The following is a 15095-nucleotide window of genomic DNA, read 5'->3' as shown; positions in this document are numbered from 1 at the left end:
CAAAAATCAAATTTTTGAAAAACTTTTATGGGACGAACTACAATTTTATATCAAAACCGGTGGTAAATCACAAAAATAATAATCAATTTGTTTTTTTTTTATTTATATAAACCTCTAATTTAGGGTTTAGGGGAGGTCACAATTTTCGAGTGTTAAATCTAATAAAGATGATGATGAATTTAGGGTAAGAACAAAATAAAGTTTCTTAGCATAAATGTTTAATAAATATAGAACGTTTACAGCTGTTATCACATTTAAATAATTAAAATAATTTATTAATTGATATTAAAAAAAAATAAAGCTAAGCATAGATATCACATATTTTTGAGCTATGTTAGTGTATTTTCCCGAATCCAGTCTAAATATTCTGTGACTCTGGTATAGACACCTGGATATCCAGGTTCTCCACATTTATTCCCGAAGGATACAACTCCTACTTGTATCCAACGAGTATCTGAATGAATCATCAATGGACCTCCGGAGTCCCCCTGAAATAATTAAAGTTATGCAACATAATATACAAGAAAGTTTGTGTTTTACCTGACAGGCATCTGTGCCTCCTTTGGCGTAGCCAGCGCAAATAAAATTCTTTGTAATTGGTTGAAAATAAGCTTGATTACAGTCTTCGTTTGCCCAAATAGGCAAAACGGCTTGTCTTTGCACGGTGCTTTCCTTCCCGCCATAAAAAGTGGTGCCCCAACCAACCACTGTAGTTTTTTTTCCTGCAAATTTCTCGTTTCTCAATTCAGGCGGTGGTAAGCAAAGTGGAATAACGTATTTCGATTTTCGTGCCGGTTTATCCAAAACCAATACTGCAATATCATTATAAAAGCCAACACGACTAAATTGAGGATGCGCTCTTATTTCTGATACTTTAAATGTAATAGGACTCGAGGGTTCATCGTTTCTTTTCAAATCAATATCACCCAATCTCACGGAGAATTGTCTTGCTGCAAACCTAATTCAAATGGATTATGAAAATAACAATACAGTCGAACCTTACGGCCTCTGACGCGAATCTCTCGTACAATGCGCCGCTGTTAAAACATGTCTCGCCGAAATCAACGATCCTCCACACCAAAATTCTGTTCTTCTAGCACCATGAAGAAATATTGCTGCCATCCATGGCCATCGACCTGGAAGAGCTTCTTCACCACCAACCACACGGAATTTTGCAGATTCCGGCTGACCACAGTCTGGAATTCAAAATTAAAATGAGCACAAGACGAAGAAACGCTTACCAGAAGGATCTACAAGAACCCCCTCAATCGGGGGAGGTGGACGACTTGTAGTTGTTGTTTGTGTGACAGGCTGAAGTTTCTGAGGGGGTACAGTGGTCAAGCGAATGGGTTTCAGTTTTGTGGGCTTCGAAGTGTCGGCTACTTTTGGACAACAGACGCCCGGCTCGAAGAGGGTTTTGAAGCAGAGAGACTGGCGGAGGTTGCCCAGGTTTAGGAGGAGCTGGGGGCAGTCGCTTAGATCGTTGCAGTGGCTATAAATTAATGTTTACAATAAATCATAACAAATTAGTTCGACTCTATTAAATTAACGCATTTTTAATAATTGCCGTGTTAGGTGTAATAAAAAAAACTACAATTTTTGTTATGCTCGCTAACAAAAATACACCAACGATCAAAATTAAATGATACCTAATTTTTCAAAAATAAAGCTGTGTAAATCAGGCTTTCAATAAAGGCATAATGGTAATTATTGTAGGCTTGACAAACACATTAATAAAACAAAAGAAAACATTTGACTTTGAAGCATGCTTATAGTCTTAAACTACTTATGCAGTAATTTGCTTCTTTTCTTTTATTTTTAAATGCTTCCGCAATCTACAAAACACTTTTAAATTCTAGATATTACTTACCTCTTATAGGTTAATAATTTTTAAGTGCCTAGTATTGGTAGTTACATATGTCATATTAGTAGTTCAATAGTTTAATTTTTGTTAGTGTACATAAAAAACACAAGATTTTAAATAATAGCATTTTAAAGAGTAGCAAAAATTGCAATGTTTTACATTAAAACCTGTAATTTTCTCGTACTCACTTATTAGCCTTGTCAAATAATAAAATTATACAACAGTCAATGTTTTTTAGTGCTAAACATATAATTTTCGCATTTTAAACAATACAGCAATGAAATTCGGAAGGTTGCTATTTTTGACACGCTTACGAAGTATTAGGCAGTTTGTGGTAGTTTTTTTAGACACTATTTTTAATCCAGCAAGTTTATAAATTTTTATTTCAAACAAAAACTGCAAGCTGCTTAATGCCGCAATGAAATAACGAGAAGTTCACAATTTTTATAACCTTCATTACCAACTTGACTTATTTTTGTTAGGACAAAAGTGGAATTAACGATTGATACAAAGTTTATCCATGCATTTAATCTTGCATTACTTTAATTGGTGCCCTTTCGAATTAAAATGATCGCAAAAATTTAAAAATAATTTACTAAAAGCAATACCTTTTTTTTATTTGTTTTCGTGTAATTAAACCCATTCAGTTTCTTCCTTTCCTGAAAATATTACAGTAATCTACGTCTACTTCGCACCTTAGATAATCGAACAATGCTTGTAATCTATTTTGTAAAGTTGCTTCTACAAGATGTTTATAAATGTTTCTATCATCAAGGGTGGCTCTGGAAATTTGCCGCTTTGTTTTTATAGTGAATATAACTATCTTCAAAATTATTTATAATGTCACTTACGTCAACGACGTTTCAGTTACGGTTTTGTGTCCAAGTTTATGATTTTCAGGTTTCATACAGTAAACCCACATTCGATTCGGATTCGACATTTGCGAATTCAACATTCGCGACCTCCTTGAAACGGTCAATAAAATCCAGGAACATAAATGCTACTAAGAACTAACAAAGAATCCAAACTTTACTTCCTCGACACCATAAAAATTAAATAAAACATTTGTATTCATTAAAATTTTATTTTTACTGCCATGTCATACAATTTTCATGTGTTTTCGGTACAATTCTATGAATTGTTGGCTAAAGTGCGTTTCTTTTTTCTGTTCTTTCTTTAGTATTTTTCGTCGACTTAACAGGTCTAAAGTTTCTTTAAAGGAAAAAAAATCCTTTCCTTTAGGGAAAAAATTAAAATTTTAGACAGAGGGTGTAGGTTTTCATATTATTATTATAAACGTTAAATAACCAATTATTATGATTTTTTCTAATACAATTTAATTTTCTAGTTTACATGGTGTTTTTCTTTAAACTTAACTCATATTCGCGTCTAAAAGTTGGAATGGAACCCCCGCGAATGTTGAAGGTTTACTGCAGTTTTTTTTTTCAAAACTTAATTTACTTCATGAATGAGGTTAACAACAAATGTCAGTTAAAAAATGTAAACTCACATTGGTAATGTACGGCAAATTTCTTTGATATTTCATAGCCACTGTTAATGCTAAAACATACACGTACACCTTGCATAATCGAACATGTTGATGTTCGATTAATATTAAAATAAATCATGTTATTGTTATAAGTGTATAAGTTACCGAATAAACTACCTTTGGAAGACACACTTGTTCTAAGACGTATTCGCCAAAAAGCAGTGAAATCCAATATGAAGAAAAATACTGAAGTTTTGTTGTTGAAAACCTAACTTGTAGTAGTTATATTTGTGACGTTTTATTTAATGTTTTTTTACATACCTATCTTAATTTATAAATATACAATATGTCTTTTTACACGGCCGTAGATTCATATAAGTGACTATTTTAGCAATCACGATTGGAAGTTTGATGACATTCGTTTCTAAAGAATTTATAAATTATGATTTTAATTTTCTCACTATATTCCTTGGTGTTAATATTACTTTTTCTCATCAATACTTGTTACGACTCTGAAAAATACCTTGACGATATGTACATTATAATATGTACTCGCATTTTGGTTACTTTTTTAAATATTTTGCATTAGAATACATATATTTACATTTATACAAAGTGTTATGCAAGTACAGCACTAACTCTTACCTGGAGACTCAGATTGCTTACGAAAAAGGTCCAAGTAAAAATTTTCTCTTTTTCGCTTTTGTTGTTAAAGTTATAAAGTTGTATATGTTGTGACTTCTTACATAACACCCAGTATATTGGTGTTTCAATTTAATATTACATAATTGTTTAGATGATATCTATAATCGGAATATTTGACTTATCCGACATAAGCTGGCAACTTTCGTGACCGATTATCCGTCCATAACTATATTAACACGTACATAGAATAAAAATAATAATTTCATAATTATTAACATAATTTTAAAGTCTATTGCTTCCGAAAAATTCTCGGAAAGTCCCACCAAAGGATGTTTATTATCAAGTGTTCTAGAGTCTTTGGTGCTAATTCTAAGAAATTTCCGAGTTCCAATAATTTGATTCAGAACGAGGAACAAGTAAAAGTTGGGAATTCATTGTAGCTTTCTCCCAATTTCAGCAAATTTGCGTCATGGACGCGTAAATTTCCATCCTTGACTCAAGAGTGAATAAGCGAAATGAATCATAATCAATAATCACTCATTGAAATTGACAAACGAAACGTACCCTTTTAGTCCCTCTGGTGTTGTGCAACTTCTAGGGTCCTCGTCCTCTTGTTCTTCGTCGTTTTTGTTAGTGATAACTGGCAGAGCTTCCCTGACCAAAGGCGCAATGGAATCAGTCACATTCCTTCCCAAAACATTCTTACTGATAGTATAAAGGGCAGTTGGTACTTCCTCCGATAATTTACCACTATCGGTGTCGCCTCTTGTCATATTTACCAAATACCTTCCAACTGTGTTTATAGCCCCCAACGTTTCAGTAATTCTAGATATAGTATCAGGACCGAAATGCCTGTTACTTTCTACATTTTCAGTTCTCACGACAAATTTAGTTTCTTCGACATTTCTCCTTTGGGGTATTCGTACCCACTGTCGGTTAGTGTAGTTTTCGTCATACCATGGAGCATAGTTTCTCTGACTGTACGTGAAAGAAATAGAAAATACGGAGAAGACGAGCAAGATCTTCCCTGCAATAAAATAAATTTATTAGAAGAAAGTAACAAACAATAGATTGGGGTTTAACTCGTTTAGTAATTACAAAGTGTAGATAAAAGTTTTCTTGTGTTTTGAGGTGTTCTTTGTTGCGCCAGGTAGGGAACTCCGATTACGTCAAAGCGGATGCGTTTATAAGCAGAGAGTTTGGTGAAAGTGAAAACATCAACATTGCTTCAAGCCACCTTGACACTGTAATATCGCCGGTACTGTATATTAGTAGAATTTAGTTACGCAATTCACGTTTATCTTCACAATTTGTTTCTCTAATTGAAGCTTTTGCCATGTCCGCGACTTTCATTGGTGTGAACCAATTTAGTTAACAGGAATTTGCAATTAATCAGAACAATGGCTTCTATAGAAAAAAGTAGACTCCATTCATTGCCGTGATCATGAACCTTGATATTGAATACTGTATTCAATCTATAGCTGTAATGATAGTAATCACGTATTTGTAATGAAAATTTTATCTGGAAGTAATATGCATAAATATGTACCGCAGAGGAAAAAGCCAAGCGAACGCAAAATAAAATGAGAAAGTCCATGATTATATTAATAATTAGATATTCCTCATACGTGATAACAAGTCGCTCCTATCTTTCCCAAGACATGTTAATTCTTTTATAACTGTATATTATTATATATTTTCCTTGACTCGTTATTTTCTCTGTTCTTGGCCCTATATTTTTAAATAATGACACACTTAAAACAAACGTGGGAGTGCATCGTGGGCTGTGAATAAACTAATAAAAATAACAAGAATAAAATAAATTTCTCTCAGAAGTAAAGACACACTTACCAATCAGTGTAATCCGTAAATGCATTCTGAAGTGCATCACTATCACTAGCACCATGCACCACGCTTAACTGAAAGTCAATGTTTGACCCAAATTTACTGAAGACTAGCCAAAGAAAGTGACGGTAATCCTCCCTTCTTTATTTCAATTTCTCCCACTTGCATCTGCTTTTTACTTTCGTTAAAAAGAATTTCACTTATTCCTGACTTGTTTATCAGACAATATGCTCATCAGACGTTGACTGAGGTTATAAGAATTTTAGTAGGTAATCGTTTTGATATTGGGGAATCGCAATAAATTCCTTGACTGATAATTAGTGTTAATGATTTACTTCCAGCTTTCCAACTTCATATCTGTGTTGACTTGAAAGATAGAAATTCGGTGGAACTGTTACAAGTGTAAAAAGAATTGGATTGTTTAATAAGTAGAGTTTAACCGCAGTTGTTTTTCACGCAATAGAAACTATAAGATCCTAGTCGAAGAAAACATAGACAAAAGTAATTTTAGTTATTCTATATGAAATAAAATGAGATGAAAAGTAAAAAAAGTAAAAATTATTACTTTTCAATAACAGCTGTACGCTTTCTTTCAGACTGTTTTAAGTTCGTTCCAAAATGTTATTGCTAATTTGAGAGAAAACAATACCCATATACAAAAATCAAAATTATTTTTTTAAAGCCCAGTGGTTATGCAACCAACAATACACACTTAATGTTACAACCAACTTCTAAAATTGTTTTTGAAACCATAGAAATTAAAATCTGCTGGTAGCTTTGCCTGTCAATCTAAAACATCTTTTTGATAGTTTGAGCTGTCAACATAAATAATAAACCCCTGACAAAATGTAGAAAATTCGAAAAACTTTTTGGATTTCTGAGCTTTGCCTCAAATTTCTTAGATTTTTTTGTTTCAGTCGATAAGTTTCTAGACTCTTTAGACTATAATAAAACTTCAAACCTAATTTGTTATTACAGAAACTCTAAAAATTGGTTGATAAGCTCAACTTAAAGTTTAATATCTAACAAACTTTTGGTCTTCTAGATTTGAGCATTTTCCTTACATTTGAGAATTGATGACAATTTTCTAACTTTTATAGATCTTATACTCTTAAAGAAAGTCAAATAAAATAACTGCTTTGCTTAAAACTTTTTATTATTTATACAAAAATTATAACAAAAGTGCATACAAAACAAATTTCCCTTCTTGCTATTAATTTTTGCAATCTATTAAATTAAATTTCAAATATACAAGTTATCCTAACCATTTGTCACTACTTTTAAGAATTTTACACACTTATTTTCCAAACTTAAAGTAATAAAAAGCAAAAATTAGTATTGAAAAGATATATTGTAACTACAAGATGAACTTTCCGTTTCCATTCCTAGATGCCAAAAGTTAAAATTTAAAGAAAAGCTTTGTAAAAGACATTATGTGCTTCAGAGATGATGATTCTTCCACTATTTCCTTTGGCCTGAAACAATTATAACAATCAGACTATTTTTAATTCCATCCACTAAAGTACAAACAAGTACAACAATAACAAAAACTGTATAAACTTATGTTCTTAAAATGCTGAAACTTCTAGTAAATTAATTTTGTTTTCATAGCCCTTTTACATCTAGCCCCATATCTCAATAGTGGTTGATATTTTTCTTCCTGTAATTATATATAAAAGAAATGTTAAATTTGCATATATGCATGCAACCAACAATACAAATAAAATATTACATGCAACTTCAATTTTTTATTTTAAACTATGTACTTCCAAGACCCTATTTCACCTGAAAAAACTTCAGCGGTTGTCAGACTCAAAAATTATGTATTATTGGACGCGAGGGTTGCCATCAGTTGCACGTTTTTAAATTGCCCAAATTCAAATTTTAGGTTTTTTTTTTTTCGAAAAAAAAAATCGACAGTGCAAATGTACTTTGGTCAATATCTCGTTTGTTTGCATCAAAAACTTAAATTATTTATAGTCATTTTACGCACAATTTCAAGCAAAATACAAAACATATTTTATTTTTCCGTACATCCCCAAATAACTGAATTATTGATCTTATTTCAGATTGCGACTTTAATTAATTTAAACATAAAATTTATAAACATGGTCATGCATTTATTTGCAAAATGAACAAAAAAACAATTGTAAAGTGCACTTCCTTATGGAAAAGTGGGATTTGTTTTACCTCAAATATCTGATCAATTGATGGCAGCGCTCTCGCCCAAAAGAGGTGAACATAACCTAAAACACAAAGTAAGAAAATCGTCATAAAAACGTTATTACTCACAGACTTCAATTAGATAAAACTGTAACGGCACAGAATAAAGGTTTTCTCAAAGATTGAAATGTTTGAAAATGTCGCTTTTTTAAGAAACCATAATTTTTATTTGTCATGAAGATAGCTTTGAATTAGGAATTAGGCAGAAGTTAGTAGCAGCGGTATTGTTGGTTGCCTAAGTAAATAATCTTTTAAATGGAAAAAAATTGGTCGTTAAAAACTTATTTTAACAACATAAGATTATTTTGAATAGTAGTCAGTCTTCAACAATCAAATAAAATATTAATATATTCATGTTAGGGAGTATTTAATTGTATCCGTAGATTTTAGATGTTCAATCCAAATTATCGGGGCAAGATATGGCGCATCTAGTGCCAAATGCCAAATAATAAACGCAGTAAAAGCCAAAAAATTCATTCTTTTTAAGCATAATTTAACTGCTTTACAAATTTAGCCGATCTACATTTAGTTGAAAAGTTACGCCTACACAAGAAATATGCGTTCGAATTAGTCATTTTATGCATTTTTTGCCATAAAACTACTTTGATAAAAACAACGCCGGCCAATTAATAAAATGGTAGTAGGAGGTCTCAAGAAAGAAAATAAAACCTTTAAATGGCGGGCAACTCTGTAGTTATCACTTTTAAAACGAAGAAACAGAGCATCAACGGTCAAGTCAGTTTTTTCGACAAAATCTAAGGAAATTGCCAATGAAAAAGCCATTACGAAAACTACCTAAAACGGTAGCTTACAAAGAGCTTTGATTATGCTCTCCTACTTTTTCGTTTCACGTTTTAAGAAACTCCGAGTGCTAATTTAGTCTGAATATGCAAAAACCAAGCAAATTTGATCTTTCCGAATTTGTAGGGTTCTAATTAAAGTTAAAACATGGTTTTAGTAGAATCATAATAGATGTTGACATTTAGCACACAACGCACAATGAGTAAAATCTAAAGAATTGACAGAATGATAGTCGTAGGAGACATCAATATTGATCAATTAATAAAGATAACATTTCACTTTAAATTAGTCTAGCACGTTTAGTATAAATATGTTTATATATTTTGTTGGCCGTCTAAAATATCCGCAATTTATTATTTGTTTTAAGATAATATAATACAAATAATTGTGCAATTAAATATTTTGGGCTTGGACTCCCTTTCACTTCAAAGATGTTCATCTACTGAAGTGCATTGAGCGGTTTGAGTTAAACAATTTGAGCAGGTACATACCTATATATTACACTTGAATTTGCAGACGAAAATGGTTTTTTAAGCCCTCTAGAACCGACAAAAGTTTCCGACAGCTCTAACTATGTGTGTTTTCGCGCTGAATTTCATTAGCACTGATTAATCCGTTGTTTAATTTATTCTACCAAGTTATTAGTATAATTTAACGTATTAGTGAATATAGGTGACAAAATTGCGTAATTATTGACTTTCAGACGAACAACGGTTAAAATATATAGGACACTTTGGATTTGGTAAAAAATCGAATAACTGTAACAATAATAACATAAGCAATTATCACATACGTTCCAATGTTTGTAAAACAGGGATGAAATATAGACTCTTTCATTTAGTTCTTCTTCAAAGTTTGAAGCGTCAATCGCTGACAACTCTTCACCAAATTAAGTGCGCTAAAATGGTCTTTAATTATGTTATCGTTCTCGCGTGTGCGTTTCTTGTATCAAGCAAAAGTTTACCCGAAAATAATACGGCAATAATTTCAACCTATGCTAAAGTTGCTCATTGGGGCTCTGTTTCAACCACTGGAAAACCCTTATCGGAAGGCCGAAGCCACAGCGGACAAACTCTTTGGACCCACAGGTATTTCAAGACAATTTTCTTTCGTTTTCAATAGCGTCAAATTTTTAGATCTGATGTTAATATCATCGGAGGGCAAAATTTGAAGCCGACTAAACCTAAAGTTGTGTACCACTACGCGCAGAAAGTCGCTCAAAAGAAGAATGAAGCTGTTCCTGGAGTTGGAGAAGTCCAAGAAAGATTTAATCCTAGACCGTATTTTGATTATACTCATCTTCCACCAAAACAGAATGGTAATGGAGAGAAGAGCAAACCTAAGGATGCTCCTACCGGTCCTGCTGCTCCTCCAACTTTCGATAGTTTCCCGGTGTTTAATCCTCCAGCTCCTCCGTCTCCGGATCTTTACTCATCAGAATACAGTTCTTATAATCCACCAAGTTCAGGACCAGTCGCGCCTTCAGACGATTCCGCTTCTAGCGCGGATTATCCACCAAATGCTCCTTCGCCGTCGGATGATTCTAATGGAGGATACCAGTATAATCCTCCTCAGGATGCTCCAGCGCTGCCCGAAGGCCCCATGGCGCCTGCACCTGCTTATCCTACACTTGGGCCCCCTCTAGCTCCTAATTCTGACCATTCAGACCAAATGTATGACGATCATAAACCTTATTATCCCCAAAATCCTAAAGAACAAGTTTATTACCCTCCTTCTGACGATACTCATGAAACCATCTTAGACCACCCACCTCCAGGTTGGGACGACAGTAAAGACATGGGAGCTGCTCCGGCGCCTGACATGCAACCCCAGCCCATGAACGGCAACGGCAACGGCAATGGCAATGGCAATGGCAACGGTCATGACATGGCAGAACACGATTTGTCGCCGCCCCCGTCCCCGGATTTCAACGGCCAATTTCCCCAGTACCTTTACAACGGCCAGGGTCATAACTTTGATTACGATTTTGATCACCACCATGTTTACAAAGAGGTGACTACAACGGAAGCCCCGGAGGAAGATGAGCGTGTTAATAAAGGGCATTACAGTTATTATTATTTGGGGCGAAAGTTGTGGTACGTCCCTTTGTACTTCAGTGTGTACTTTATTATTTATGTTACTGTATTGATTCTGAAATCGATTGCGCGTCATAAGGTGCAATTCAAGCACCAATATCTGCATAAGGGCATGGCGAAAGATATGGCCAAGGACATGGAACATGGACGGTCGTTGAATCTGGACGAACTTCATGAGAACGTCACCTCGGCTATTGACACCAGCAGAAGAAAATTTACTTATGTTGCTATGTAAATGAATTTGTAAAAAGTTAACAATAAAGATACTTGCTAAATAATATGCGGTTTTATTGACTCTGAGTTGCCAAAATTAAACAAAGCTAGACGTTGGAATTTAGCCGGGATCGGCATTGCAAGCGCAAAGATAAACGAGACTAAACAATGAAAGTAACAATGGGGAGACACATTTAAAAAAGTAAATTAGAGCAAGAGGGTAAATTTCGCTTTTGTTTAATTTCCGTGGGCCGAAATTCTGGGCCAAAATGTGTTTTCAAAATTGCCATTCATTAACAATACCGTATTTTAATTATCGCTTATGGTTTTACTCCAGTTTATTAATCTGTGTATATATAACTAACTGAATTCCAGTATTATTTGTTATTGCAATTATTACCTAATTCCGTTAGCCATATATGTGCTAAATTATTATAATTACCACACTTTTGAGACGTCTCGAAGAAATAATAATAGTTTCGTTCGAGATTCACTGCGACAAAGACATTTTTTGATAAATATTGCAAAAACGTTCCCTCTGAAATCGAACCATAGCCGGAGGTGACTTAGTGCAGTGTCAAAATGTTGAATGCCTGTGTAAAGTTCTGTGTTTTACTCTTGATCGTAAAAATATCTCTAGCAAGAACAACACAAGACTACCCTTTAGCAACGACGCAAATTCCAGAGCAAGAAACTTCAACGAAAACAAGGTATTTATCGACACAAAGTGCATTGCAGAAAATAAATGCGATTCCATCAGATACGAACAAGGCTTGGAGGATTATGACGAAGCTCAAGCGCGACAAGGCAGAGGAATGATGGATTTTGCCGACGACCACGACCCGCATGATCACGACCACGATATGGAAGAACAAAAAGCCGTTAAGGAAGATCCTTGGGCTGGATACTACGATTTTATCATCAACGAAGGCTCGTTCAAATTCTGGGCGGCTTTTCAGGTATGCAACCAAAAATGCGCACTATTTTTCGAAACTAGTCACGTTTCGAGCTTGCAGGAAGCTGACATTGCGTCATACACAGGTTTGCCGGTTATTAATTAATTTTTTAATTGCCACTCAACTGATAAATGAATCAAAATGAGTTTAGAAGCTCGACCTTGGTAGATGTTATCGCGGACAAAGGATCTCGTTATTTTAACAGCGAATTATTTCCGATTACATGTATTTAAAGTTATTATAATCTCATTTTTTTCTTTTCAGTTGCTTACAGCACTGCTGTTAGTCTATTCGGCATTTGCGGCTGTGTACTATGCAAAATTCAACGTCATTACTACAGATTATGATTATTACGACGATTTTTTTGGGAGATCTAACCAGGAGTCATCTGCTAGCAGTTTATGGTCAGGTTTATCAGCTCAGACGTTTCAAAGGATATTCGACGCTTTGTCTTCTAAGAAATATTCATAAATGTAGACAACGAAAAGACAAATACTTAAACTGCAAATTACGGTCTTTGGGAGTGATCTTAATTTTATACAGTTTCAAGTAATTGTGCTTTTCGTTCTTTAAATAAAGTTTAGTTGTAGTAAAAATGTTTTGTTTTTACCTAAACCAACAAATCCAGACTTTCAATTTCGAAAGGAAAGACAAGAAACTGCATAAGAACTTAACAATGAAATATTAACATTATTTTTAAGCGCTCACTTACAATTTCAGTATATTGTCATGATGTTACATAACATTTTTTTATGAAAGAATATCTTTGTAATAAATAAGATTTAATCTTAAGATCTCAAAAGCTGCCACATTAACTAAAATTTAAACAAATTCTTTACTTTAGTCACTTTAATGAAGTTCCCGTCATTTCAGTTTCGTTTTGTTATAAATTTTTGTTATAAATTTTATAAATAACACTAATCAAGGGACTTTGAAATCGCGTTTTGCTCCATCAGGCCAGGACAAATATTTGTAAAATAAGTTTTTTTTTGAGTAGTCATAAAACTCATGAAACTATACTATATCATTAAAAAGGTAATTCAATAAGCTTTCCAACGTACTATACATAGAAGTTGCCAGGAGAGTTCGTTTTTGCAAAGATATTTGAGGAAAACTGATAAAAATTTTGAAAAACGAACAATTGTTTTGACAATTTTTTACTACAGACTCCTAAATTTGTACTTTGATTTTTTTATTGTAATACGTCATTATAAACGTTAATTAGATTTCTGCTTTCTAATGCAAAGTTTATTACTATTTCTTGCCATTTATAAATTACATGATAAAAATTACGGAGTGACTTTTAGAAAAAAAAAACGTGTTTTCTTAACTTTCAATGATCTTGTAAAAATTATTTTAATACTCTCAAAATTGTAGTTTATAATAAATCTCACTTTTCTAAATAATTTCCCTGATCAGAATAAAAGAGGATAAGATAAAAATTATGTAGCAACTGGTAAAAAGTTGTCGGTCAGATTTTTTATAATTTAAATAACATTTGAAAACTTTTTCGTATCAATCTACATCATTTTTCGCCCCAGATAAAGATTTTGTAAAATTGATGGAATGTTCATGGCTTATTGTCACCAGATTGTCTGTAAAAAGTTCAACTGAAAATACAAAAAATAAATTTTTAGTGACATCCACCTTCCCATAAAAATTTCTAAAATCCTTCCTTATTTTCAACAATTTTGCATTTTGACAGAGTTATTAAACAAACTGAAAGTAGTAACCTCCAAAAATTTCAGAGTTATAAATTAACAAATGACCAATTTTCGAATTAATTTAATCATTTATTAATCTAAACTAAATTAAATTAATTTAATAATCGTCATTTTGTTGAAAGTAAAAGTATCTAAATTCCGTCCCGTATTTTCAAGAATTTTCCATTTTGAGAAGGTTATTAATTAAGCTGAAAGTAGTAACCTCCGGAAATTTCAGAGTTATAGTCCAAAAAATAATCAATTTACAAACATATTTCTACAACTTTTAAAATTCGTCTTTTCGTTGAATGTAAAAATTTGTCTCGTTTTGTGTTAACTTTCCAACATATTTCTACCCTCTAATGGACCACAAGCCATAAACCAAGAACTCTTCATCGTCAAGTTTTATTTTTTTTTTAATTTCTCAATGTATCTCAGCGCTTCAAAAAGACAAGATCTTAATCTTTTCAATGATGCATTACAATAAAGATATATGTAATAATTCTTGAGTTATATGCAAAATTGCATATCAATAACTTTTTTTTGGAACATGAGATCAGTTTTTCAAAATTATCATGAAAAGTACTAACGTTAACAATGAGTTTTATATATCGTTGGAAAGCTTATTAAATTAGCTTGCTAAAATACCATCGAGCAATTTCATAACTTTGCAAGAAATTTTTTAACCTAAAAAGATATTTTTTCAAGAATATCTCTGAATCCGGACCTGAAGGAGCAATACGGACGTCAGAATCAGAAGATCATTTTACTTCTCCAGTATAAATTTTTCCCAGAAGTTGTCGACAAGTGTAATTAAACTATTTAATTCTCAGAATCTTAACTATAGTTTTAATTAACTATAATTCCAGTTATTATTATAAATGTTAATTTCTGTCACCATTAAAAGTGACAAATTTAGGTACGACTAGAAACAGTTAAAAAAAATTAGGAAAGATCAAAACTGTCCCCAAAATTTTTCTGCATTGACAAGTAACCAAGATAGAAGCGATTGAGTGTTGCCCAATACTAAAAATTTCACTTTATTTGTCATTTTTCTATTTAAATTTATACGAAAAAATGTAACAATTTCATATAACAACAATCAAGATTTAAGATTCCTCGAGAAAAAGATAATAAACCTTAAACTCTTAAATATCGCAGTAAAATCTAACAAATTACAACCTGAAAAGCGAATGTAAACCAATTTTTTTTTTTTTTGAATAATTTCTTCTAATTCTCACCAAACAAGCAGAACGTTTG

General features: G+C 32.7%; 3 protein-coding genes and 1 long non-coding RNA gene across 6 annotated transcripts; 2 read left to right on the top strand and 2 right to left on the bottom strand.

The window, feature by feature from the left end:
- Positions 1–329: 329 nt before the first annotated feature.
- On the bottom strand, positions 330–5936 carry LOC148167360 (proclotting enzyme-like). Its single transcript, XM_088047020.1, has 6 exons — positions 5850–5936; positions 4563–5025; positions 1242–1492; positions 1004–1196; positions 541–958; positions 330–488 (listed from the first exon to the last, which is right to left on the bottom strand). Exons 1-6 carry the CDS (start codon positions 5902–5904, stop codon positions 330–332), a joined length of 1539 nt encoding a protein of 512 aa, XP_087903146.1. The 5' UTR covers positions 5905–5936.
- Positions 5937–7044: 1108 nt separating this feature from the next.
- On the bottom strand, positions 7045–8260 carry LOC148167359 (uncharacterized). 3 transcript variants are annotated; one of them, XR_015770858.1, is made up of 3 exons: positions 8136–8260; positions 8034–8089; positions 7045–7503 (listed from the first exon to the last, which is right to left on the bottom strand). It is a non-coding gene; the product is annotated as an uncharacterized LOC148167359 (long non-coding RNA). The 3 variants fall into 3 exon arrangements; XR_015770856.1 differs by having other exon boundaries at positions 7045–7318; XR_015770857.1 differs by having other exon boundaries at positions 7045–7318; positions 8140–8260.
- A 1423-nt stretch (positions 8261–9683) lies between these two features.
- On the top strand, positions 9684–11198 carry LOC148167358 (uncharacterized). The gene is made up of 2 exons (XM_088047027.1): positions 9684–9955; positions 10004–11198. Exons 1-2 carry the CDS (start codon positions 9684–9686, stop codon positions 11196–11198), a joined length of 1467 nt encoding a protein of 488 aa, XP_087903153.1.
- Positions 11199–11733: 535 nt separating this feature from the next.
- On the top strand, positions 11734–12603 carry LOC148167357 (uncharacterized). Its single transcript, XM_088047048.1, has 3 exons — positions 11734–11886; positions 11937–12135; positions 12397–12603. The coding sequence occupies exons 1-3, from the start codon at positions 11759–11761 to the stop codon at positions 12601–12603; spliced, it is 534 nt and encodes a 177-aa protein (XP_087903174.1). The 5' UTR covers positions 11734–11758.
- The last annotated feature ends 2492 nt before the right edge of the window (positions 12604–15095 follow it).

Source organism: Gnatocerus cornutus, chromosome 10, assembly GCF_029298725.1.
Source record: "Gnatocerus cornutus isolate USDA-ARS CGAHR chromosome 10, icGnaCorn1.1, whole genome shotgun sequence".
Taxonomy (NCBI): Eukaryota; Metazoa; Arthropoda; class Insecta; order Coleoptera; family Tenebrionidae; genus Gnatocerus; species Gnatocerus cornutus.
This window is presented reverse-complemented; position numbering and strand designations above follow the sequence as displayed.

Bases quoted from the DNA above. Each gene is read 5' to 3' on its own strand.
- LOC148167360 (XM_088047020.1), bottom strand. From the start codon at position 5,904: ATGGTGCTAGTGATAGTGATGCACTTCAGAATGCATTTACGGATTACA. The intron at 1,493-4,562 runs GTACGTTTCGTT...ATTAATTTATAG, and splicing joins ACACCAGAGGGACTAAAAGG to CCACTGCAACGATCTAAGCG. The intron at 489-540 runs GTAAAACACAAA...TAATTATTTCAG, and splicing joins GAGGCACAGATGCCTGTCAG to GGGGACTCCGGAGGTCCATT.
- LOC148167358 (XM_088047027.1), top strand. From the start codon at position 9,684: ATGAAATATAGACTCTTTCATTTAGTTCTTCTTCAAAGTTTGAAGCGT. The intron at 9,956-10,003 runs GTATTTCAAGAC...TCAAATTTTTAG, and splicing joins CAAACTCTTTGGACCCACAG to ATCTGATGTTAATATCATCG.
- LOC148167357 (XM_088047048.1), top strand. From the start codon at position 11,759: ATGTTGAATGCCTGTGTAAAGTTCTGTGTTTTACTCTTGATCGTAAAA. The intron at 11,887-11,936 runs GTATTTATCGAC...CGATTCCATCAG, and splicing joins GAAACTTCAACGAAAACAAG to ATACGAACAAGGCTTGGAGG. The intron at 12,136-12,396 runs GTATGCAACCAA...TTTTCTTTTCAG, and splicing joins AATTCTGGGCGGCTTTTCAG to TTGCTTACAGCACTGCTGTT.